Source organism: Cryptomeria japonica, chromosome 9 (assembly GCF_030272615.1).
Source record: "Cryptomeria japonica chromosome 9, Sugi_1.0, whole genome shotgun sequence".
Classification (NCBI taxonomy): domain Eukaryota; kingdom Viridiplantae; phylum Streptophyta; class Pinopsida; order Cupressales; family Cupressaceae; genus Cryptomeria; species Cryptomeria japonica.
In genome coordinates, this window is record NC_081413.1 from 354,251,686 (window position 1) to 354,279,184 (window position 27,499).

At 40.3% G+C, this 27,499-nt stretch overlaps 1 protein-coding gene across 3 annotated transcripts in view; it reads left to right on the forward strand.

Annotated features, from left to right (window-relative positions):
* The window catches only part of LOC131029696 (protein SEEDLING PLASTID DEVELOPMENT 1), a 287,280-nt gene that overhangs the window by 129,614 nt on the left and 130,167 nt on the right, over nt 1-27,499 (forward strand). For all 3 annotated transcript variants that reach the window (XR_009102810.2, XM_057960292.2, XM_057960291.2), the window contains exons 5-6: nt 17,056-17,218; nt 17,358-17,605. Coding sequence is in view for 2 of the 3 variants with exons in the window: in XM_057960292.2 (XP_057816275.2) it covers nt 17,056-17,218; nt 17,358-17,605 (411 nt within the window). In the remaining variant the exon portion in view is untranslated. The remainder of the gene's footprint in view (nt 1-17,055; nt 17,219-17,357; nt 17,606-27,499) is intronic.

A 27,499-nucleotide genomic window follows, 5' to 3' on the forward strand; every position in this document is an offset into this window, starting at 1 on the left:
AGACGACAAGCACATTCTAGACTTCCTAACCAGCACGGACATCTTCTTAACGCAGATCATAGATGAAGACGAAGTGGGTGAAGCCGAGTTCGATGCCGAAGGAGTCCTGAACTTAAAAACAAACACTATTCCGAAAGGAATGGTCGAATTAGAAAGGATTTTTGATCCTGACAAGTTGAAAGAAAAGAAGAATCACAGTGTAGAAGGCAATATGTGCGACGCGATCAATCTAGGTGACGAGACACAAGTTAAAAATGTTTTCATTGGAAAGTCTTGCACAGCACTTGAAAAGGATGGAATCCTAAAGAACATGAGGGACTTCCCAGATGTCATTGCATGGAGCTATGAAGATCTCAAGACCTACGACACTGCGATTATCACTCACACAATCCCGTTGAAACCAGGAAGCAAGCCATTCAGGCAAAGACAAAGACCCGTCAATCCTTTGTTAGAACCGCTGATATACCAAGAAGTGAAGAAGTTACTCACTGCTAAAATCATCTTCCCAGTAAGACATTCGACGTGGGTCGCCAACCTGGTACCTGTTAGAAAGAAAAATGGAGAGATCAGATTGTGTGTTGATTTTAGAAATCTCAACAGAGCATCAGAGAAAGATAACTATCCGCTTCCATCATTAGATGAAGTACTGCAGATCGTCAATGGATCACAAATGATGTCCTTCCTAGACGGATATTCAGGATACAATCAAGTCCTAGTCGAACCTGAAGATCGAATAAAGACTGCTTTCACCACCAAATGGGGAACATTTGCCTATAAGAGAATGCCTTTTGGACTCATAAACGCCGGAGCTACATTCCAGAGAGCTATGGATATCGCTTTCAGAGATTTAATTGGTAAAAGCATTATTATATATATGGATGATATCACAGTTTTCTCTAGACAGAGAGAAGATCATGTGGAAGATTTGAGAAGAGTTTTCCAAAGATGTAGAAGATACGGTGTCTCCCTTAATCCGAAGAAATGCATATTTGGAGTCACAGAAGGAAAGCTTTTAGGACATGTAATTTCAGAGAAAGGAATATCTATTGATCCTGAAAGGGTGAAGGCCATATCTACTATCAATTTGCCAGCAAGTAAGAAAGAGCTCAAATCATTTTTTGGCAAAATCAACTTCGTCCGAAAATTCATTACCGGATTTGCCGAGATTGTCAGGCCATTGAATGAAATGTTAAAGAAAGATGCAAAGGTCGAGTGGACTCCACAAGCCAGAAGAGCGTTTGAAGAAATAAAGACCGCAATTATGGAGGCGCCAGTCTTGATTAGTCCTGATTATCTCAAACCATTTTATTTATATTCCTTCGCCTCCGAATACACTTGTGCCGCCATTCTCACCCAAAGAAGTGAAGAGAGGGATGAAAATCCCATTGCTTTCATGAGCACCCCGTTGAAAGACGCAGAATTGAGATATCCAAACATTGAAAAGCAAGCATACGCATTAGTAAAGGCAGTTAAAAAATTCAGACATTACCTCCTGAGAGCCAAGATTTATGCAATAGTGCCTGATGCGGCAGTCAAGACTCTTCTCATGCAAAATGAATTAGGAGAGAGAAGAGGAAAGTGGGTCGCCATTATCCAAGAATTTGATATTGAGATACAACCCATGAAACTTGTCCGAGGACAAGCTTTGGCACAGACATTAGCGATAGATGGGCCAGGATTAGTCCAACAAATTTATGAATTAGAAGATGTCACACCTGATGAATGGTACAAAGACATTGTGACATATTTGCTTAATCACAGATGTCCTGCTCACATGACACCTACACGAAAGAGAGCATTAAGGTTAAAGTGTCAACATTACGTGCTTCAAGGATCTGTTCTATACCGGAAAAATTATGAAGGAGTATACCTGAGGTGTGTTGGCAAAGACGAAGCAAAGCAGATAATTGAACATTTCCATTCCAAGTTTGGAACCGGACATGGAGCCAACCTCGCCACAGCTCACCAGATCCTAAGAGCAGGATATTACTGGCCTACGCTTTTTAAAGATACGTTCAATCACATTAAGACTTGCCACACATGCCAAGTCGCAGCTATAAGAGAGAGAAATCCTGCCATGCCACTGAATCCCGTGATCGAAGCCAGACCATTTGCGAAATGGGGAATGGACTTTATTGGTGTCATCAACCCCGCATCCTCAGCACAACACAAGTACATCATTACAGCTACTGATTATTGTACCAGATGGTCAGAGGCACAGGCACTTAAGGTTTGTTCTACTGAAGTTGTAATCAAGTTTCTAGAGGAGAACATAATCACAAGGTTTGGATGTCCCTATGCGTTGGTTTGCGACAATGGATCGGCATTCACATCATTGAGATTCTCAAATTGGGCTTTTGAGTACGGGATAACCCTCAAGTTTTCATCAAATTATTATCCTCAGGGTAATGGATTAGCAGAATCTACAAACAAAAATTTGCTCAGTGTTATCAAGAAATTATTAGAGAGAAGCCCCAGAGAATGGCACACCCAGTTGAGATTTGCTTTATGGGCAGACAGAATCAGAACAAAGAACGCATTAGGCATTTCGCCTTATTTTCTAGTCTATGGTCAGGACCCAGTCTTCCCCATGCAACTCAGGATTCCAACCTTGAGATTCATTCAGGAGTACATAGAAGACACTGATGCAGTGCAGGCCAGATTGACACAATTGATGAACCTAGAAGAGAGAAGAGATCAAGCACTAGATAACTTTGCTAAACACCAAGGAGTGGTGAAGAGATGGTTTGATCGACAAGCAAGAGTCAAGGCGTTCCGAATTTCGGATCTCGTCCTGTATTGGGACAAAGCACATGAGAAAAGAGGAGAACATGATAAGTTTGATAAGCTTTGGAAAGGTCCTTATCAAATTTCAGAGATATTGGGAGAAAATGCATTTAGGTTGCAGACTTTAACTGGAGAGGACATTCCGTTGCCTGTCAATGGGAGATATCTCAAACACTATTTCCAATCCTAAAATGCCAAGGCCTTCCCTTGTACATAGCTAGTTTAGTTTGCTTTCGTCGTTTTCCGTTTGTTTGTTTTTCTCGCGTTGGTTTGCCTTTTGTTTTTTCTTAGTTTAGGTGCTTTTGCTTTTAGGTTAGTTGTTTTGTCCTGAGGGGTATCCATTTGACATTGGGTGATTTTGTTATATTACGCTCTGACTTCCTGCTAGATTGTTGGATGCATTTGGAGAATCATGAGGTCTTTTGGAATTACTAAGGGAGTTTCTTTTAATGAAGCTTTGAGTCAGGACATATTTGCATTGAAGTAGATTAGCTTATTGAACTCACGTATTTTTGTCCTTCAGTTATTATATTTTCACACACTTATAATCTCCGAGTCATTATGGTTTACAGGCGAAGCTGTGATCAGTGAAAAATCTAAAGTCTAGCTTCAGCGCCACCGCAACCCTCAAACCCTAGTGAGTTTCGTTACTCACAAGCCAAAGAATTGACAGAACTGAAAAGCAGTATCAAAAGAAAAGTTGAAAAGATGAGAAAAAATCAAAAGAAAAGAAATGAGCTAAAAGGAAATATCAAATTGGCTAAAGGGAATATGCGAGTAACTCCATCGGGGCTATAGACGCCTGACTGGCAATGGAGCAATGTTCGTGAGCTTGCGGCGATAACCTCGTCGGGACTATGGACGTCTGACTGGCAGCGAGGCTCTATCCAGGATGCTTTTGGAGTTTAGACGAACCATGTAGCTTATCACAGGGGAACCTGAAGATCATGATTGTCTTGTTGAGGGGAATTAACGCATTTGCACACACATGGGTAACTGTGGATTTGATACTTTGTCTCAATATGATGGTCTCTTCTTGTAAGTGTTTCTTAACTCCTGGTTTTGTTGAGGGAGGTTTTCTGAGTCTTCTTTTAGAAGGATTGATTCCCAAATGTTTTGCAACATTTCTCAGTGGTGTCGCCAGATGTTGTGACCATTTCACACATCGCCCCATCGCAAATGGGGACCCCCTCTTTTTGCTTGTTTTTGTTCGTTTTCGCTTTCGTTTTTAGGGTTTTGTTAGTTAGTTAGTTGTCTGGATTTAGGGCCAAGCCTTAGGGTTTTAAATTTTGCCTTTTCAAGCCAAAATCCAGTCGCTTTTGAGAGCTTTTTGAGCTTCTTTCCTAGAAGCAAATTTTTGAATGCAATGAATTCGCCAAAATGGTCTAATTTTCAATTGGAATGTTCATGCAGAGCTTAAACTTGTCTAAAGGATGACCGTCAATGTGAATTTTTGTCTGATTGAATATTTTGACCAAATTTTGACTTTTTTGAAGTTTGATCCTGGGCATTGGAATTGATTTGTTTTCGCCTCGTGAAGTGTTAAAATGTGAAAAATCTTGTTATTTTGGCCTGTAGGAGCAAAATCGCTCCTGTCCCTCAGTGAAGGACCGGAGCTACAATTCAAATTTCGCCATGCCCATGCAAGATTTTGATAGCTCAGCAACTGGAGGACGTCCGAAGGAAGATACTTTGCCAAATGAATATAATTTGAGATGCAAAAAATGGAGAAAATGACCTATATTGACTAAATCGCTCCTGTCCCTCTCCAAGGGACCAGGGCGAGGTACCTAGTAGCTCTCGTCCCTCTCCCAGGGACCAGAGCGATTCCCTCCATTTTGCAAAAACCAGACAAGGGTCAAGACAAGTTTACGTTCAAAAACGAAGGAGAACATGGGATGAACGCATTGAATATAAATTGAAGATTTTTGGACGTCCATAACAGTGCTAAATGCCTAGTTCGCTCCTGTCCCTCAGGAAGGGACCAGAGCGATTTTTGATATAATTGCTCTTCTTGCAAAGTTACAAATGATGTCAAGGCATGAACGAATGGAGGGAAGAAGGACGAGTCCGTTGAATATAAACTTAGAGCATGGCAAAGTAAGATGAAAGCCACAGGGGAAAAATCGCTCCTGTCCCTCTCCAAGGGACCAGGGCGATACAAGGGTGAAGATACGTCCCTCTCAAGTTCAAGGTCGTCCCTCCAAGGTTCAAGACCGATCCAAGCCAGGACAAAAGGTGGCGAGGACATTTCAAGGCATTTCCACCAGGCGCAAACGTTACAAAGGTCATCACATGGAAGGATTTGTACTCTAAAGACCTAGATCGCTCCTGTCCTTTGGTAAGGGACCAGAGCGATATCTACATAATGGCGTAGATTTCAAAAGGCGAACAAAGTTTCGAGCAACCAAGAAGGTCGAAAGGACGTCATTTCACGCAATGAAGTTGATTGCAAGTTGGTACAAACAAGAACAAGCATATAATGATGAACTTCGCTCCTGTCCCTCAGGAAGGGACCAGGGCGATGTTAGATGCATTGCCCATTTTATGCAAAATTTACGTAAGGACAAAACATTGCAATGTTCTGGAGGGTCCATGGTATGACAACAAGGTGATAAACAAGAGAGTTGAACGTCCAAACATCGCCAAATGGTGTAAAGGCCCCACATCGCTCCTGTCCTTTGGACAAGGACCAGGGCGATCCTATCAAAAGCGCTCATATTCCTCCAAAATCGAAACAAGGCGAGGTTAAGCAAGACAAAGGAAGGCGTTTGGAAAACATCACAATGAAGGATCGAAGGTCAAAATGCATGTTGAACGTGAAAAAATCAAGATCGCTCCTGTCCTTTGGACAAGGACCAAGGCGATGCTATTAAAACACTCCCGTCCCTTCAAAGATCAAAGCGAAGCAAGGTTAGGTAAGGTGAAGGACGACGTTTGAAGGACATTACCATGAAGATCGAAGTACAAAGTTGACAAGGCCAAGGAAAACATGTGGATCGCTCCTGTCCCTCTTCAAGGGACAAGGGCGATGATCCTTATAACATCGAAAGTACCTTGCAAAAGCAAGTGGAAATAAGCGCAAAAGACACAAGCAATGATATTTCGAAGGTCAAAGGACGCAAGGTGAATGCGAGATGGACATGAAAACAAGAAGATCGCTCCAGTCCTTTGGACAAGGACCAGGGCGATATGCACTTAAAGGACACCCATATGCGCACACAAGGCGATCAAATTCGAAGGACCATCAAGGTGATCGATTTTTAACGTGGAGATGAAGGAGTTGGACGTAAGAAATGCAAGAATCATGCCAAAGATAGTGAATCGCTCCTGTCCCTCTCCAAGGGACTAGAGCGATGAGAAGAGGCGAATATAGTGCGAAGTGTGTTCAAAGGTGGTGCGATTTCAAACCAAAGGTGGCGCTAGTATCATCTTGTGTGGAGTGCGAATTGCGTTGAAGGCCAAAGGTGGTGCGAATTTCATTCATCCAAGGGTGGCGCGCTTAGCTATCAAAGGTGGTGCGATTCCAAACCAAAGGTGGTGCGAATTTGAAGATCACGCCTAAGGCGAATTTGCTAAAGACTTGGAGATTTATTTGTGCGAATTTGAAGATCCATTTGAGACCACGTCCAAGGCGATAAGTGAAGATCACATTCTATCCAGAGGTGGCGAAGTATATTTTGAGGGAACCATATTGAAGATTATCTTATACCTCAAATTTTGCCTAGGCGAATTTTGTTTTTGCATTCTAGAGTTAGCTCTCTATCGAGGTATGGCGATTTAATTATTATTGTTTTATTCATTCATCGTCATATTTCAAATTTTGAAATTTTGATTCTTTAAATCTCTTAGCTCAATCGTTGTATTTTAGGAAATGATAACTCTAGGGACTTATCATGAGGTTTCCTAAAATCTATCTCTCTTATTTACGTTATTTGTTTCAAAAATCTATTTCTTATAGTGAAATGTTGTGTAGGTATGGCGACCCCAAAGGCGGGAGCATCCACCAGTCGCTCGGCCCTCATGAAAGAAGATCAGAAGACCGAAGAAGTGGAGACCAAGATCGTGTCCAAGTGGAGCAACATTGGAGATACAAACTTGGGGAACTTTAACACGAAGAAGTTCCGAGAGGTCCCTTACATCGGCAAGCCATCACCTGTCGCCCGGAGAATAATAGAAAGTGGCATCATTAAGGCGGCCGGTTTTCCTCCAGCCATTCAGTGTCACGAGTTGATGATCGAGTGTGCCCGTCATTACAATCCACAGTCCAGGACCATTGTGTCCAATGAGGGAAATATTTTGGCGTACCTTTCAGAGGAGGCCATCAGTGAAGCCTTCCATCTTCCAGAGCACAGGGACATGATATACAAGAGCATTGAAGGAGCCAGATCAGTGTACGATGATGATCCAGATGCTTGTCTAAGCATAATCAACAAGAACTGGCTACTCAAGAGTCGTCCCCGTCTGAGCAAAGTACCGAACACACCGCACAGGATTGATTTCCAAGAGGAGTATAGAGATTTGATCACCATGCTCAACAGAGTCACAGGAGCACCTCATGCCTTCTATTTTGAGAAATGGATGTTTTATTTCATCCAGGTGATTGTTCAAGGGAAGGGTACAATACATTGGGCTAGGATAATTAGCCATTGCTTAGACGTACAGTTGAGAAGACTCAGGGCCACTAAGTCCTTCCACATGAGTTCATATGTCATCTATGCCTTAATCAGGAGCGTTGAGTACGCAGGACTACCTCACAGAGGAGTGATTGGAAGAGGACCCGGTGAGGTCAGAGTTTGTGAATCCTATACCTACTTGCATCATCCACCAGGGAAGAACTACAAGTTAATCAATGATACTTTCACGATGAATATCACCAGGACGTTGCAAGGAGGGATTCACAACAGATTATCTCAGGATGCCCAGGAGTTAATCAAGAGGTACGGTGCTTGGTTCATTCAGTTTCCTAAGTTCACTTACATTAGAGTGTATGGATGTCCTTTACCTCCATACATGTTGCCAAGATACCCGACAGACAGGATTGTGTTACTTGAAGTAACAAGGCAGTTGGCAGCATATATGAAGGCATTCAGACACAGACATCAGAATGGAGTTCAGGTACCTATTATTTTGGGTAATTCAGTTGAGGTATGTCCCAATGTCTCAGCCATGGATGATGCAGAGAGGGAGTTAGCCTTGTATCCTTTTTCATCTTTTGCTTGGAGGAATAGTTTTGATCCTCATGGACATTTAGAAGAGACAGTCGGTAGAAGATTTAGACATGAGTACCAGATTGAAGATTTTATGATGAATCTCCTAGATGATCTCGAAGTGAAACGTAAGATACATTCTAGATTGCCTCTGGATTTCATCAGGAAATGTAAGATTTACAGAGTAGCCGACCAAGCTCAGGACAACGGCAGGCACATCCAATCTTCATATGATAGAGAAAGCAAGACAATAAGTTTGAATTGGAATGAGCCCGAGGCCGTGGATTTAGATGGATTGATGGCACCAGTCTTGTCTTGTACTCGCAGATGGGTAGATATTCAGCACCAGAAGTTGAGAGAACAAGGCATAGCCATGTCTTTTACTTTGGAAGAGAAACCAGCCGAAGGTGGAGCCAGCGTTAGTGAAGGCAATCCTAATCCTAGGAATTCAGGTGAAGGTAACCTTCGATGTGCCAGTGAGGGCAATCTCCATTCGAGAGGTTCAAAGAGAAAGGAAAGATCAGAAAAGAAAGAACCTTCCAAGAAAAAGCAAGGTGCCAACAAAGATCAGACACCAGGTATTTCTTCCAGGCCAGAAGATAAAACAGTTCGAGTGGAAGAATCCATGGAATCGATGGTACAGAATGACAGGCAGGAGGAAGAACAGGCACAGCATGTTTCATCCGATGGATCTCTCCAAGACTATGATTTAGAAGAAGATAATGAAGTAACATCTCCTCCCAGACAAGAAGAAGTAGTACACAAAGAAATTCAAGTTCAAGAGACAAGATCAAATATCCCAGATTGGTTGAAGGAAAGATTGACTAAGGTGATCGTAATTGAGGACGAAGACAGTGCAATCGATCTAGAGAGCCTTGTTGGACGTTCACATATGACAACAGAGAAGAAGAAGGCTACAAAGATGTCCAAGATGATTCGAGATGAGACTGGATCTAGAAAACTGCAGGTAGCTACACCGGCAGCAGACAAATATGAGGGTGAGATCCTAGCGGAGGACTATCATATACAGACTATTGAGTTAGGACCATCCACAGCAGAGCAGACTTTAGATGATGCCACCGACACATTTGAGGCATTGAAGGACAAGTTCAGAGAAGAAGTAGAAAAGAATAGAAAGCTTGAGAAAGAGGTCGGTGCATGGAGAACATATTTCAGTCACATCAATGAACCTTTGGGACGTCAGGATCCAGTTAGATCACCATTGCAGGCATTGCCCCTTCAATCAATCAATGAAGCGGAAAGATTCAGGAATATGGTCCAGCGTACATGTAATTGGATGGATAGATCTCACACGGTGGCCATTGAGTTTATTACAAGGATGTCGAAGATCACCCACCAGGCTATCCAAGTCCTTGAGATAATCCACAGACTGATGGCAACAGTAGCTGCATTTGCCCACACCAAGGACGTTGTCATTCCTGTCTTGAAAGTTATAAGACATACATCCAGAAGAATTTTAGCACAAGAGAAGATCTTGGAAGGCGATTCTCACAGTTTGTTTCAGTGGTCAACCTTACTCCATATAAAGAGTGTTCTCTTTGAGGACATCAGTGTTAGATGTGGTCAAGTTGAGGAGGTGATCAATCCGATCCAGGACAGAGTATTTGAGGTACTTCGTACCATTCTTGGCAGAAGGATCGAGGTCGAGACAGATGTGGATTTACAAGAATTTGAAGATAGAATCAAGATCATCTTTCGCAAGGACGCAGATGTTACAGATGAGCAGTATGATCAGATGTATGCCACCATGCTCCTAATTGATAGAACTAAGGAACTTGAACCTACCTGGGACACAGCTCTTCTAGATGCATTTGATCAGGTTATCCACTTAGAAGAGAGTATCAAGAATCTTCCCGAGATTCCAATCACAGAAATCGAAGGAATTGTGACAAAATTCATTGCATATGCTAAGAAAGAGAATTGGAAGGGGAATAAGATTCTAGATGAAAGGTTGTTACAGATGACATGACATCTTAATTCTCATTGGCTGATACCTCCTAGATTTTTTGTGCCAAATTTAATATTTGGCTATGTATTTAATGTTGTTCAGTAAAAAGGAGGTCATTTGTAACAAACCCTAATTAGGGTTTAGGTGTCATGATCTTGTCCATTGATTTACTTTCAATCTGGACCTTTCATTGTAACTGGGGATGCTATTTATACCCCCATTTTTCATTTCATTTATATCAGAATAGTCAATAGAGAAATAGAGAATAGAGTTGTAAGCAATTTTTATGTTGTAGCAAGATTGAGTCTTGAAGAGAGAAGTTCAAGCAATTGTTGTATATGATGACTTGGAAATCAATAAAATATTGAAGTTATGGTGTTTTGTTGTAAGTTTCTTGAGTTATCTTCATGGTTGTTGGATGTACTTGAATCACGCTCAATCAAAGTAGTTTGTTTGAAAGACTAAGTGTGAGATTTGATATTTGGTAGGATTCGCAATCCAAACCACTAGCTTCTTGCTGATTGTAGGAACGCCTTGCGTGGTCGACTGGAAAACATTTTGAGTCCTTAACCTTCAAGCATTTTCGCATCTAGGATATGTACCTTCGTAGTAGTGTCCTTGACCTTTGATGCATTGAACACCATTATTACCTTAGAAGATCGCACTAATTTCAGTTGAGTTGTTATCTTATGGCAAAATTGAAATTGGTTGAGTCTTGCCAAATCTCATTCATGCTAAGTCGTTCATAGGGTTAGACTAGATTAGACCTCTCAAACCCTGTCCTTTTTCCTTTTTTTTGAAAGTTCCTTTTAGATTAGTAAAACCTTCGAACTATTGAATCCGTAAGAAGCCTTGAAGGAAACAGCAAATCACATCATACCACTAAAAAGCTTGTCCACACGTGGAGACCCCACTAAAAGAACCTTGGAGTCCACCTAACTGATCCTTTTTTGCAGATCTTCAGCAGTTAGAGACTATTTTCTCAAGAGAGGATAAGATGCCTAATGGTATTTTATTCTGTGTATGATTGTGTACAAAATACACGTCAACAAAAGGGTAGATAGGACTTCCAATAGTCAAGTCTTTGAGCTTGATATTGCTGTCCCGTCCCGAAGGAAGTGACGGAAGTCTTTGCGCTTTCAGGAAACTTCATTTCCTTTCTCTTATTTCACTTGAAAGTGGTTACTGCTGTTATTCAATCGCTATCCTTTTCTGTGAAGAGAAAAGGATATTGTCTTTCTTGAAAAAAGAAGAAAGATTGCTGTTCCATCCCATTTTATTTTCCAAGCTGTAGTTAGATAGGGGGAGCCTTCCCTTAATTAGGAGAGTTTTTACTCGTGTGCTGTGGTTGAAACCACAATTTTGTATATTTCCCCAAGTGTACAAAATTTTCAACCAACAGGGAGGAACTTCCCCTCCCCTACATTAAATAGTGATGAAATTTTGGATTGGCCCACAGGTTCCCCATCCTTGGCTCTTAATTCAGCAAGGGATCTCCTACCCCTCCTTTCGATGGACTTGGCACAGTCAGGAGAGTCTTTGCTCTCCTCTGTATTATGAATGCCTAGAATGTTTGGGTTCTCATTTTCCAAATTATCTAGGTCAATGAACAATTCTTCTGTTTCCATATTAACTCTGACACTATCCGCTAAATTTTTGACATATAGCTCCCCCTGCCTTTCCAATTCTTCGGAGTCACAAACCTCATCAACAAACTGTTCCATTAGGTCATTAACTACTTCTTCCCTAATAAAGTTGGAAATAATGTTGACTTCCCTTTCTAGTTGTTCTCTCTCTTCCACTTCTGCCACCACTGAATCAATATTCTGGGGTGGTCTATTTTCCTCTGCCCCCCACTTTCCTCCATATCGTTATCTTGTGTTGTCGGTTGTTCTTGCTCAGATCCTTTTTCGTTAATAGGGGGACACATTTCCTTCACCAATGGTTGCTCTGAAAGGGATAATTTTACTTATGTTGAATGCCCCAGGGGGCTCACTATTTCCTTCCCCGAGTCTATGCTTATTCCAAAGTTAATATTTTAGGTTTTCCTCTTGAGTGCATATACATGGCAATTCCTTCTGCATTGGTGGCTCACTAATCTCCCCATCTTCTAAATCTTGTTCCTTGTTCCAAGGTTCAACTGTTTTTGTCATAACTACTTCCAGAGATGGGAGGAAGGGGGAGTTTGTCTTCCTATTCAAGGAGTCCTTAGATAAGGACTCATAGCATCGATCCGATGCCGTATCCGTTGCAGAGGCTTGATGCTTAGTTTCTATCTTTAAAGATTCATCGCCTTCCAGAGTGAAACCCCCAGTTCGTTCCATGAATTTAATTTTGACACCCTCTTTATTATGTTTTATCCGAGGGTATGACATGACAGGTGAGGTTTTCCTGGGAATATCATCTACGATGGGGCCATTATAACAGGAAGGTTCGACGTTTAAAATGTGGTTACTGATTTTTAAAACTATGTTTTTTAAAGTTTTGATATTGATATCCATATTCACCATGAGAACATTGTTTGAGAATTTAAATGGGGTTTTTTTGACACTTTTGAATTTCCCTAACTTATTGCCTATCATTCTTAAGATTTCCAAATTACGAAGTTCTACTGGTAAGTTATCAATTGATATTGCTCTATTTACCATAAAAGGTTTTAAATGGGATGGATCAAAAAGGGGTTGCCATTACCAGCATTCTAAGCAAAAACCCTTATATGCCGGAATATCCCCATTCAGAAGCCTATTTCTCAAATCTAGATTGCTACATTCTATTGAAAGGAAATTTTCAAGGAGGATGTTGATACTTACCAGGCCCTGAAAGGATGTCTTTAACCATTCAACGATTTGTTCGGCTGGAGTACCTATACCTTCCCATCGAGCAAAGATGACGAATTCTTTACAGTGCCTCTGATGCTTTGTTAGGATTTGATTGTCAATTTCTATCACTAGCCTTTCCTCTGTGGCTGATGGACGCATTGATTGGTCACCCTTAATTTGTTTATCCGCCGATGGTTTCTGATGGTGGTGCAGTGAATGTCTAGCTAGGGTTTCCTTGCCCCACGAATTCTTCTCTTTAATTTTTCGTCGGAGAGTGTTTCCCCGGTCTATGGTTCTGTCTTTATGGGTAGGTTTTAAAAAACGCTTCTTTGTATAACACAGTGGATGACGGTCATGGCATATTGGTTGACGATTCGCCCCACTTGCTGGGCATTTGGGTTGCTTGCGTCCAACCTTTTGCCAATTCTGGTCGTCAGTGTTTAGGGGAGGAGGGGGAGCCCTTCCCATATCTATCAGCGAATATTTGGTCTTCGCAAAAAAGGTCTGTTGATCTCGCGGTTTTGTTGCTTCTAAGATAAGACTATTGCCATCATCCTGGTGTCTGCTAGCAAGAACAGAAAATCGATTAGCATAGCCCAGATAGTTGCCATAAGGAGGCCTCGAAAGCAGGTTAGTTGTCGCATAGGAATTGCGAAAACTATTCGCATGCAGAGCCATTTTTTTTTTCAGATCTGTATGTTATCAAGACAATCTCTCTTTTCATTTGTTAGAGAGAGATTTTCGAGGAATTGTTGTAGTGATACTTCTTAAGTAATAGACATAATTCATTGTTCAATATATTGGTGAATCTTTGTCCACTTTTGCAAGTTAGCATGGTTTCTTGGTTCTCATTAGAATAGATTTAATTTCCAAGCTGATAGATTGAATGAAGGATTGATAAAATTGCTTAATGTGGAGTTGATGTGTTCATACTTTTTATAATTGGATGGTTTTCAATTATTTTGTAAAGTTAGCTTGAAAAAGTAAATGAAAACTTAACTTCTATTACTATATTCATTGTTCAATATGTTGGTGAATATTAGTGATATGAAAATCTTTTGAATTCCCTAGAAGATAGCACCGTTCTTGTGTAGTTGTTGAATTTGGCGGAACACGAATTGGTCTCCAAAGTTCATAGGATTAGCTTAAGATTATAATTATCTTCCTTAACCCTCACCCTCTTTTCCTTTTTTTTAAAGTCTTAGTAGAAGTAGTAGTAGAAAGCGCTTATCGCAAAATCATTCCAAAAAAGAAGAAAGTTACAAGTATTGACAATCAGTAGAATCCTTAGATTGATTTACTCCTCGAACAATTATGTAAGTACCCCTTGATATTACCAGCAAATCACAACGAACCAACTGAGACTATCCATATGCATTTGGGAACCTTGGAGTCGTCTTTGTGATCACATAGTTCAATTGTTTAGCACATAGAAGGTTTTGATCAAGAGAGAATAGGATATGTCTGGGTATTTTATTTTGTATTGAACGTGCATAAAACCACCACCAGCAGAACCCACATGTTATTATGAACATATTTTGTTGGATTCCATCCACCTTCTAAAATTTATCTCATCCAATCAATTTTGCCTGTCCTCCAAAAGAAGGCCAATGCAATTAGTTGCATAAGGGTCCAAAAAGAGTGCTGGATGCCTCTCTTGAAGCTATATTCTTGTTGCCACGTATCTTGTTACATTGTTAGTAACAACTTGTACAACATTTTGTATGCTGACCTCTAAACAACCTCCTCCAACATCAAGCTCAAATTTCTGTGTTCTTTATTTTGTTGGAGGCATCAATTGACTTAAAAAATAATCAACTTGCCATTTGAAGCCACTAAAAAAGTGAGAGAGAGTGCAGTTCCTTCTATTCCATCCATCCATCTAAAAGAATTGTGCAATTGCTTCTTTTGATCTTCCACAATTATTATTGCATCTACTATAGCATCTTGGAGCAACCTGCCACTTAACTTTCATGTAGACTGCACCTTGTATCCTTTTCTTACAACAGTTTGTTTTGTCACCAAATACTCCCAATATGGATTACTTGCCACGTTGAAGGGAAAGTTGTTGATACCAATTTCCACATGCCTTATTTGCTTCTTTATGCGTCTCTTTGTTCCATCCTAAAGCTTCCAATGAAGGTTGTGCTCCTCGTACTATTCTAGGAATAAAAAACTTGTGTGATAGAGCTCCACTCGAGCTGGATGAGGTGGATTTACCATGTATATGTGAACAACAATGAGTCCATAATGCTTGTCATATCTTCGTTGGACTCCATTGACAATTAGGAGCAATAGCTACTTATGTCCTAGCCCTCTCCAATTTCTTTTCATTCAATGGTGCAATAAGTTCCATCATCTCTTGTTTCACCTCTTTTGGGGCCACTAGACATGGCTTGGAATCACAATTAAGAATGTTTGAAATATGGTATTTGAGGTGATTGATGCCTCTACTAAGCTTCTTTGAGAACTAGGTATACAAATCACACTCCCTGCTATGGTCTCATTAAAACGTATTTCCAAGTGAGGTCATGGCTTTCAAGGGAGTTAGTTCCAATAGGATGACTTCCATTTGTTGAGTTTGAACTTGATCCAGCTAGTGTCATTGTCTATTAATTTGCTATAGTGTTTCAAAAAAAAAAAAAAAAAAATTGAACATGAATCAAATAAAATCATGTAAAACTTAAATACGTTTGAAAAATTTAAAGGTAATATGACAATATGAAAACTGAATTAATGAATTTGACAAAAATAACATCTTTTAACTCTAAAACATAAATCCTATATTCAGAAAAAATAAAGAATTTTTATTTTTTTTAATTTAAATCAGTGTAAACCTTCTATATTTTATTCAACAAGCAAATTTACATAAGTTGAATCAATTCAGTGTGATAAAATATGTGAATTTTACATGCTTAAAAAATTAGAAATGAGATATACTTGAATAAAAAAGGAAAAAAAAAAGAACTAACCAAATACAAATCCAAAAACTCAGAAAATTGTTCTTCAGGTCTTATAAAAAATTGTTCCAATTTGGTCTAGAATGCTCTGATGCTGCTATGTGTGTTCAACATGGGCAAATGGGGGTTTTAAAGAGGAAAAATGCATTTTTTCTGTGTTTGACACATGTTCCCTGCTGTGGTGAGTTAACAGCTTGGACCCACCAAAAAACTTGGCGAGTTTTTCAAAGACTCGACGTTGATTTTTGGCAAGTTAAACTTGTGATTTCTCAGGGGTGGAAAAAACTTGCGAGTACTCAGCGACTCACCGAGTTTGCAATCTGTGATTAGGATAATCTGGTTGTATTTGTTTACTGCGTTTATTGATCCTAGCTTAATTTAGAGGAGATAATCTTTTTATTTCTTTTCAACTATATAGTAATAATTCATTCATTAACAAAAATCAGGTCTTTTATTGAATGCTTAGGGGAAAACTACAAAACGAGGTCCAATAGTTGGACAGTGCCTCAAAGAGTAATCCTCAAGTTTGAAATGTCCGAAAATTTTATAAAATGAAAGACATAGTTGAGGGATTTCATGCATAATAATTTTATTCAACATTGAATATAGGTTGTTTTGCTGGCCACAGTCCAATCATTGGTGTCTGCAATTACCAGCAGTCTTCCTCTATACATTTGTCCTAGTAATGTTCCTAGGGGTTGCTTGGTGCTTATACTCATTCTTTCTAAATAATTTCTTAACACAGTCAGGATAGGCTCGCAGTGAACACATATAGATGATGTCTACTTCTAAATGGAAAACCTAGATTACCTCATTTTCTGTCCCCATAACAATGATTTTTAAACATAAAGCCTGGTCAAAACTGAAAGAAATTGGCTTCTGAGTTATTTTCTACCAAATCTGGAATATAACTTTCACTAGTGCAAGCCAAACCACTCCCAATTTTCCGTGGAAAGCCTTTTGCCAAGGCATATCACAATAACAGCTAAATCTTCTATCTATTCTACAATATGCAATTATAATGTAGGTTCATATCACAACAACAGCTAAATCTTCTACCTATTCTAGAAGCTTTAAGCTTCCAGCCGAGTCTAGGTAGGCCTTCATATCTGTGTAATACGGTGACATATTGTATGGAGGAATTGAATCTGACTTGCATTAGATGATATTCTGTGATTCTCTTGTGTTCAAAGTTTTAAACCAAAAGAAATGTGCTTAATATCACTTTTGTTTTCTGTAACTGTTTTAATGGTTAGTGTTCACCATTCTTGTAATTAATATTTGTATTGTTTTATTTGTCTATGTTTAAGAGTGTTACACTAGGTGATGATGAGGCAAAGAGGAGAGGAATCCAAAAGACTGTACTTGAGAGACAAGGGCCAGCTGCATTTATTTATGCTGTTGAAATGACATCAAGAACTGAATGCAGAGTTCATCACAGCTTGGAAGAAACTGTCGATGCCATTTTAGCAGGCAACTATCCAGTGTATTTTTATTCATTTGGGATATTTAACTTCTAATACATGATTTGGTCTGGGGATTTAAAGAAAACAGAGTTTTCTGTTTGCTGATTTATATCTCTCATGAATGGTCTGTATCATTTGGAAAACAGGGAGATCTCCCTTATTTGAGATCCGCCTGATGGACATGAAGGTGGACTATATTGGAAATTCTGCTGTGACAAAAGAACTTGACTTTGTAAAGGACTCTACTGAGAGAATCTCAGAATATTTAAATTTGGATTGTGATCACGAGACATGTGATAAGAGTGATGATGATGAAGGACAATTTGAGCATGAAAGTAGACATGGGCTACTTGGGAGGGACAAAGATTCACCACTTCTCCTATACACTTATCAGGTATGATACTGGAATTTGACATTACTTCATCCTATATTGACCTCTTTCAAGTTTTCATGTTAGAAGAGATTCTATATTTAAAGATGGTTTGCTATTGACTTAGTATAAATAATAGCATTTATGATGTGTGGTAAAAACTCAAACCTTGAGTGTATTGTATTGCTTCCAGAAATAAATGCTTCATTTTGCTGCTGCAAAAAAACTTGATGACTGAAGATCGAAACAAGATTCTTGGTGCATCTGCTAAGCAACTTAAAAAGAGGGATTGGATTTTACACTTTCACACAATTATCAAGAATGGAAAATTAACTTTATGTTTGATTTGATGCTACTTCATCCTATATTGACCTCTTCTAAGTTTTCATGTTATAAGGGATTCTATATTTAAAGATGGTTTGCTATTGACTTAGGATAAATAACAACATTTATGATGTCTACTAAAAACTCAAACCTTGAGTATATTGTATTGCTTCCAGAAATACATGTTTCATTTTGTTTCTACAAAAAACACTTGATGGCTGAAGATCAAAACAAGATTCTTGGTGCATTTGCTAAGCAACTATAATATCCCCACAATTTTTCCCAATTTTTTCCACAATTACATTCAACACAACACTTGTTATGGTTAGGAAATAAAAACCAAATGCTGTTGAAAGTAACCCTTTCCACCTTTTGATCGGAGAGCCCAATTTGGGAGGGTGAGAGAATACAATGTTGAGGGGATCGTTAGATGCAAGAAACTGAAATTGATTACAATACTTGGGCGGCAAGCCAGCCCTTTCCACTTTTCAGCGGGATAATGAGAATACTGAAAGATCACTTGGCGGTAAACTAGCCAGGGACAAGCCAAGAAACTGAAGAAGCAATCACTCAACCGCTTATCCAGCGGGAGGACTAGAAATGAAATTACAATCAACTCTACCGCTTATGCAGCGGGAGGATAGTATTACAATATTCAAAATAGGCGGCAAAGCTAGCCTCTGCGGCAAAGCTAGCCTCTTCCACTTATGCAGTGGGACTAAGAGCAATAATCCAATTAGATAGTTGTTAGTACTACTAACCAGTTTTACAATGCACAATATGGATTACAATTTAAGGGAAATCACTATTCCAAAGATAGGCGGCAAGGCCAGCCTCTTCCACTTATGTAGTGGGACAAGAAAGAACAATAGAAACTGTTGTTAGTACTTCTACCAACATTACAATATGAATCATAGCATATAAGAGTGATGAACCAAGTGCAATAACACGACCAACAACTGCAAATGAAACCAAGTCCTTTCTCTTCACACCAATGAACTCACACACCCCAAAACCAACTCCAAACACCAAAAACTCTAATTCTGATATACTCCGAGCACACTGAAAACACATAGACCAACAACACCAAATCCCACTAAAACACTCACAACTCACCCAATTTTTAACCAAATGACACGAAACTAAAAGAAAATCATCACTTGGAGGTAGGTGATCATTCCTAGGACAACAAAACATGGCAAACCGACCCCAATAATTTATGCACGCATTCCAAAGCCCCCAACCACATGGTAGGACCAGCTAAGGTACGATTTTGCAAAAATAAAATCCAAAACACCATTTTAAGCTCTATAAACTTGCAAAATGAATCGCCTAAACCATAAAAAAAGATAGATGAAATACCCAGAACGAGGAGAATGACACACTGAGACTTGCGACCAAAAATCCACTTCAGCACACTCCGCGACCAGCAACAAGAACACTCAGAAATCCACACAAATATTCACCACATTGAGCCCAATCTGCTCCTCTGGATGAGAAACAGTCATACTTTCAGCTAGGCGCAATCTTTCAAGCACGAAACTGAGGCACTAGGAGGTATGCATCCCTTGAAGTAAGAATCTGACGACATTTCGACAACATGAAAGATCCCTGATGGATCCCCTTGCTGATCTGCTGTAATTTTTAAAATAATAAACTATATTTTCCTTTGATTTTGCTGATGGTCTTACAAAATAGAGAGAAGTTGCAAAATGTTTGGTTTCTTTTTGTATTTTTTTGAATATATAAGCAAGTAATGAATAAAGAACAACAAATAAGGAAGGAAGCTGAAACAAGTAAGAACATTCAATTAAATCAGAATTGATACAAATCGTACCAGGCAGATTTCTGATTTATAATATCCAGATTAATCCTTACGCATTGGGGATGTGCTTACATCCAATAATGGCGCCAATTGAAGGGTAGATGATGAACACAAACCAAGAACACCAGCTATGGCTGAATGAAAGTCTTCACCACTTCCAGCGTAAAGTGTACCTACTGCAATGGTGGCATCAAGCTAAAACAATCATGCCCCAGCTGGGAAATTCAACCACCTTGCTGAAACCCTCACCAAGCAATCTGAATCTCCACAGGGAATAGCGCATACACTCTGACCAATAATGCCAATGCCAAAAGAATCCATTGCCAATCAATAGCTGAGGGCTACGTCCCAGCCAGTACCAATCATGGGGTTTGCATCCCAGATTGAAGAATTGCTCTACTAGAGCAATATCGCACCAAACAAGTTTTCAATATGTAAAAGATAATGAGAAATTAGTTTTCCTTCTCCTTATATCTCTTTCCTTCCAAATTGAACCCTAAAGATATATGAAAAGTGCGCTTTAATATAAAGTCATATTTCCCAATATTGGGGCCCAAGTATAGAAAAAACACCACTTTTTCAATATAAACTAACTCCAAGCGCCAAAAGGACCCTGGCAAGTGAAAATCATTTAGAAAAGTTCAAGACCTTTCCAACGAGCTATAATACATGGGCATACGAATCCAGATGAAGCCAAAAACCCCTTATTACTCTGAAATGACTAAATACATAGCCTTATTTTAATTTATTTAATCGCTAATTTAGGAAATATTTAAATATATTAAAATATCTCTAGATATCCAATAATAGCTCAAAATGACCAAACAATCATGAATATAACTTTGTCACCTATCTGTGACTGATGCCGGAAAAGATGAGCTAACTGGCAGTCCCATTGTAATGTCCCCTAGTTAGCTATACGTTTAAAGTTAGCCTGATTTACGCAAGTCTAATTTAAGTTTAGGGGAGTACCTCTGTTTACAGTTTTCCTGCATAAAAACCAGAGAATATATATGTAATGATACTTATAAAACTGAAACACACACTAAAAAGTATGTCGAATGACGTATGTCTTAATGCATTAATTACCATTAGTATGAGATTTATTAAATAAATTCAGATTGTTATATCTGTCAGATACAGTCAGATTTGTTAGATAAAATCAGATTTATAGGCTAGGTACTTTTCTTAGCTATCCAATTCCTCATTACACTAGGGTAGGCTAGTTGGATGGGGTGTCCAAGGAATCCTCCCTCCTAGGCCCAAGAGCAGATACCATATCCCCCTTGGCTCCATATGGCAGGTATTAAGCATCCATCATGGAGTGGCATACCCAGCGAGGTATCCTATCGCCGTTCCCCCTCATCACAACCACCCCCTCTCTTAAGCCCAAGAGCAGATGCTTCATCCCTCTTGGCTCCCTGTGGCAGGGGTTAGGCATCCACTATAGAGTGGCGTACCTAAGAGAGGGTCCCTCATACGCAATGAATCAATTATGATATTCCCATTGAAATCATATTTGTTATTCAGCTCAACTAATTATGATAATCAATTGTATTTGACATAGTTATTATACTTCCATTATATCATATTGCTTAGTGTCTTATATCAGATTGTTAACAGTTCTTTCTGTTAGTATTACTTTAAATCAGAATTATTCATTAAGTGTCATTGATGCATCTTATATTATTAGCATTTTACAGTATTATAGCAATTTATTACAAACTGCATTTGATTGCCTTATTCCTTCTGAATTCATTAACAGATGTATATCTATATGTATTATGTTTAACAAACAGTACTGTTATGTATAATCATTTCAATATTGTTTGAATAATTATATATTATTTGCTTCTCAACTTAATATCATATAAATGCCACCCATTTGATTAAGATTACACACAACAGTTATATATAATTACATACCAATATGATTTTAATATATATAAATTGCTGACTGGTTATATTCTAATATTAAATCAAAAGTCAGACTTATACATACCTGTCACTGTTGACTTTCCCTTATCCCTATTGGCAACCCTGGAGATTCCTTTCTTTTATTTCCTTTCCAGCAGACCCCTGATTTTCCCTTCTTCCTCCTTTTCTGATTTGCACAGGGAGGAGGGGTATTTAACCTCTCCAACCATCGTGGTGGAAAGTCACGATACTTCTCTTGGTAGCCAGTATGAAGGGACACCACTTTTACCTAGTGGGGCCCTCCACAATCTGACGTGGGTAATACTTAGTCTTCCCATCGATTCACCAAAGGTTATTGGGTCTTAGGAAATAGAATTAGTAAGTTGCTTTCTATTGCTTATAATGTATTTTTGAACATTTCTAATTAAAATAATCATTAATCAATATAAAGTGTAAATTAATAATATGATATAATAATTTCATTATGATTTTACATATGTTATGGTAAAAATATATCAATTATATTTTCTACAAATGTGGGGACATGACACCCATCCCTAAAATCTAGGGATGCTCCTAGAAACTAGCAAACACACCCAAAATCCCTAAAACTGAAACCATGACATGGTCCCGTGGAGCCTCCAATATGGGAACTACCACAACCTCCTAAAAAATAGGGAATCTCCCTAAAATCAAGGAACTGCTCCCAATGGCCCTCAAACTGTCTGAAATGCCAACTCCGGATACTGAATACCTGTTGACGTGGATGAAATCGCATTGCTGCAAACTCCATACGGCCAACGCAGAATAGAATAGCCGACTGATTATCCTACTCTCTCTTGAGATAAGGAAGTCTCTAATGCTGTTTTCTAAGTTTGATCAAAAGAGACTACCTCAAGGTTTCTTTTGTCAGGTCTTGACTGCGGGATCTCTCAGTGGCTTGATGTGTTTATGCTGGAAACACAAGGGGACTTACGTTTGACTGGCAGTTCTATGGATAAGTTCCCCGGAACCTTTTACGATCTTTCCATCAGATGATATTGGTTAATTTGAAGCTGTTTTAGTAGGACTGCAGATTTTCCGAATAGATAAAAAAAAGGGAGAAAAGAAAGGAAGGATAGGGAGAGAGAGAGAGACATGAACTGTAAATTCTAACTAAGACAGCAAATTCAGTCAAGCAGACAGACACCTCCAGGAAACTAGATTAGACATCATCAGCCATTTAGACACAATGCTTGCATAAACTTAGTGCAATCTTCAAAGGAGAAACCAGATTTTCATATTACCAAATACGATATTAGAATTTCTACATTCATAGTATATATTTGATAATCGAACTGAGCATGAAATGGTCCAGATTAACCATGCGGAAAGAAAAGCAATCAGCTATTCTCTAATGGTATGGACTGTGAAGATTCTATCAGATGCTTGATTGAAAAAACTGCTGTGCAAAATAAATAGACATAACTAAAAGCTTTCAAAATTAAGTGAAGAAGGAGACCATGCACTCACAAGGAAACTTGAAAATAGTCTTAATTCATTGTATTAATTCCTGCAAATTCCTTCAGAGCTTTCGCAACAATCCAAGAACTTCTTCCAAAATGAGGGAAAACCAGTCCCTTAAATAGGCCTCAAAAAGGATGAATGGCCTAGATTAAATCTAAATAAGTGGCCCAGATTCATCCATAAAGCAGTGCTGCCCATACCCATAAATGGAAGGCAAATATCAACAACTACCCCAAAATGGGCAATAACTACCCAAAAAGGGATAATTACAACAATTTGGAACAAATCAAAAAAGGGGGGCACAAAAGTTTTACAATCTGTTGACCAAAAGTCAACTGTCACCTTTTTGGGACAAAAAGTGCATTTTAAGATTTGGAAGGGAAAAAACACTTTTGAGAAACTATTCTCTCTATTTCGGTTTCACACTCCTTTAGAAACTGGTCCTCGCTATGCAGGTATTCCTGCCATAAATCACGACCTGCTGCCCGTTCCTTGCGAACGTATTCCTGGAATTTGATACATAACTGGAAGAGGAGACCGAAAGGAGGCATGGGAGGGTGGCGAATTTTGTACTGCATGCCCTCGAGATACTGGTCTACGTGCTTTAAACCGTCCTTCCAGCTGGAGTGATTACGCTCGAAGCATAATATGTTTGAATGGAACTGACCAGCAAAACTCAAGTCTCCAACTGAATAAGAAACCTTATCTGCTCCCAACCTTTCTTCCCAGTCCGGCCGGATTACACTGTCGGATAGGTCATTTATCCATCCTGAAACCATTGATCGGAGGATGGTCTTACCTAGTTCTTGCATGTTCCCCAGGATTACCTCACATGCGTCATTTTCTTTGTCAATAATTTCCTGGGCGTCGTTCTTCATGGTGATGGTCTAGTACCATTCTTTGAGAACACTGATGCCATGGGGATCCAGGATGTCAGACAATGTGGGAATTTGCGCATGTGTCCAGAAAAGAGCTCTCATGAGGGGAAGGGTAGAGGCTGCCACTTCATGCATGTGAAGGGATTCCCTTTTTACCTCCAACAACCTGACTAGAGTGAGCTCTCGATGGAGGGCCATTTCTTTCACCTCCCTAAGGATCTGTTCTCCCTTTTTCTTGATGTCCTGCATCCATTCCTTGACGGCCTTTGCGGTATCCCGAATTCCTTCAAATTCAGTCGTGGTCCTTTGTGCCAATGCCGTTGGGGGAATATGGGATTCGGAGGGATTGTGCAATGGCCGTAGGAGCTGATCGATGTATCCCTCGGCTTGTTCAGCACGGGCCCGATACATATCCTTTTTCGCTGTGATCTCCTCGAGCTGTCTGAGTATGTTCTGCACTGAATCCTTAAATTCTTCCTTTTCCTGCTCTTTTGTAGCTCGTCCGATGGGGACAGTCGTGATGCTATAATCTGCCAGTGTTATTTGATCTGCTGGCTTGTCTACGGGCGGGGTGGCAATATGAAGAATGCGGTTCCTTTGTTCATCCCTGGTTACTTTAGAATATGCCCTTGGTTTCTTCTTCCCTTTAGTTTTTGCTTGATCCACTCGTGAGAAGATATCCTCTAGATCGATGGGTGCTTTTGGTGGCGGCCCTACGCTGAGCTCTGGCGATCAGCCACTCTTGAGGCACTGTCTGGGACGATGATAGGGTCAAGTTAGCATCCTGTTCCCCTACGTTCTCAACCGGCTGACCACAAATTCATAGCTGCCCCGCCATTGGAGGAGTGAAAGAGGGAGGAAGCTCCTTGCTTGCAACTGAGTTCTCCCCTATTTCGTTGAACAACTGTCTGACATCCTCTTGTGAAGGTTGCTCCTCAGTTCTCTCGGGCTCATGAATTTCGTCAATCCTTTGTTCCCCCTCGACAGTGGAGTCGTCCTTGGCTATATTAAGGAGTAGCAACTCGTGACGGCTCTGCTGGGTAGGTTCATGCACTTCGACCCCTTGGGTGGATGGGATTTCTCCTCCTTCTATTTGGTTACCCAGTTTGGTCAACTCGAGGCCTTTTGGCTCGGTGTTCAGTACATCAGGTGTAGGAGGATCATTGGCCTCGAACGCATCGATGTCGCTCTGGGAAGGCGGAGCAGGTACTCAATCCAATTCTATGGCATCGTCGGACGAACTGGGATCTTTTGAAGATGAAGTGACCTCGGGCCTCTTTACGGGAATCTTCTCCCTTCTTGTTCTTTTGGACGTCCGAGTTCCTCTGCAAGCCTTAGCTTTCTTTCTTTTCTCTAGTTTCTCAGTTGATGTCCCTTCGTCTTCGGAAGACTGAGAGTCAAGACTGCCCATCAAATGGTAAGTGAACTGGACCCCTTCATGGACTAGCCTCTCGATCTGATGATGTAACCACTGATCTGTGTACCTTGCTGGGGCTACCATAACTGCTTCGAAATCTGTGATTGGGTCCTGAGACCAATCAACGCCTGGCAAGAGGTGTCTTACTACTTCAAATTCTCGGACCTGGAGGCAATTTCCTGAGTCCGTGAGCTGATCTGGGACCCGACGGTATTCAAAGAGTCGCATCTGCTGCACACTCAACCTAGAATATTCCCGTTGCCTGACTTCGTAGTCATCGGAGCAATTTTTCCAATAGTCTTCAACTGACTCCTTTGCTCTGTATCTTCGACCATAGGCCCTTTTTGCCAGATTATCATGATCGAAGTATTTTCTTGGGAAATGGTCTTGGAGACCATAAGAGGCCAATTCTGCAAAGGACTCCTTTGCTAGGGTAGGGGTTCTCAATTGGACATCATGGCTGCCTATGATCATAGGAAATGTGAATCCAGCCTGCTTGCTTTCTCGAAGTAAGATGCCGGCGGGGCGTGATTGCCTTGCCACCTCCATAAGGATTACTTTGTCGGTTGGATACCGTGGAAGTCGAAGGGGGGCATCATCGAAGCCAGCTATTCGGATGTAGGAAAACCTTGGGAATTGGATGAACCAGGCTCCATACCTTTGTACTAAAGTAGTAGCTTGCTCCGAGAGCCTTATGTGCAACCCGCCCTGCATTAGCCTAACCAAGCGCATTGTGAAGGCGTCATTGACGCGTTCATACTGACCAACCGCATATGCCAGGCTGTTCTTTTCCCTTTGAGCTATATCCTGGTAGTGCAGCTGCGGGTAGCAATCATAGACTTTCACCTGACCGGGCCCATTCCCGGACTCACCTTTCATTATCAATCCTGGCAGTGGCTGGTTCTTTGCGAACATATAGACCAAATAGGAGGTCATGGTGAAGTACTTCTTTGTTTCGAGCTCAATCAGCTGAGTGTGGATGTTATCGCTTATGATCTGGGCCCAGTCAAACTTAGACTTTCCGGCGAAGACCTGCTCTGTAAAATAGAACATCCACTCTTCAAAGTAGCTAGACTTAGGAAGTCCCATGACTCGGCTGAGTAAGGTGACCATATCTCCATGTTCATTATGAAAATCACTTCTGGGGGTTTTTTTCACAATCCTGGTGCCCGAAGGCCTTTTCTCCTTGAACCATTCTTCGTTAATCAGTGCCCTGCATTGGGCTGGATTCATATCATATGCCCCTTGTGCTTCGTCTATGGTTGTAGTTGTGGGATTATTTGGAAAGGGGATATCAAATGCATCACCGATAGCCTCAGGGGAGAAGTCGGCGATAGTCATATTCTCCAGAAGCACTAATCTGGACTTTGGTTCGTAATGCCGAGCAGCCTCTACTACTAATTCATAGTTCTGGATTGCTGGAGGAAAACCTGCCGCTTGGGCGATGCCACTTTCCACCATCTGCTTAGGCCTGCCATATGTGTTGGGTGAGAAGACCCGATTCCTGAATTCCTGAATATCAATATGGCCAAGGTCGGTGTCACCAATGTTGTCCCAGATGCTCTGAACCTTCGACTCCCTCAATCCTCCCCTTTTATACTGGTACTTCATCCTTTCAACCTTACGTGGGATTTCTGATTTGGATGCTCGTGAGGTTTCGGCTGCAGCGGGCGTTTTTGATGATTCCACCGCCGATTTAGGCATCTATCCTGCACAGCCGGACGCGGATTACAAGGTGATACAAGAAAGGTAATGCGGGTTAGATAACAAAAGAAGTGCTCCAGTAGGGCGGGATTAATTTAAAGTTTAGTCTGGACATGGAGCAATATTATTTTAGCTAACAGCTTGATCAACTTTACCCGCAGCATATTCTTGAAGATTTGTGACTACGCATTTATACTTATCACTTTTGGATTTTGGATTAACTTCAATAGAGGCAAAGCATGGAAATTTTCTTGAGTTTGAAAAGAGATGCAATTTCTGGCTAAGCCTTGGGAGTGGATTTCTAAATTTCGAGCGATTGAACAATGTTTATGAGTACAAGAGATGCA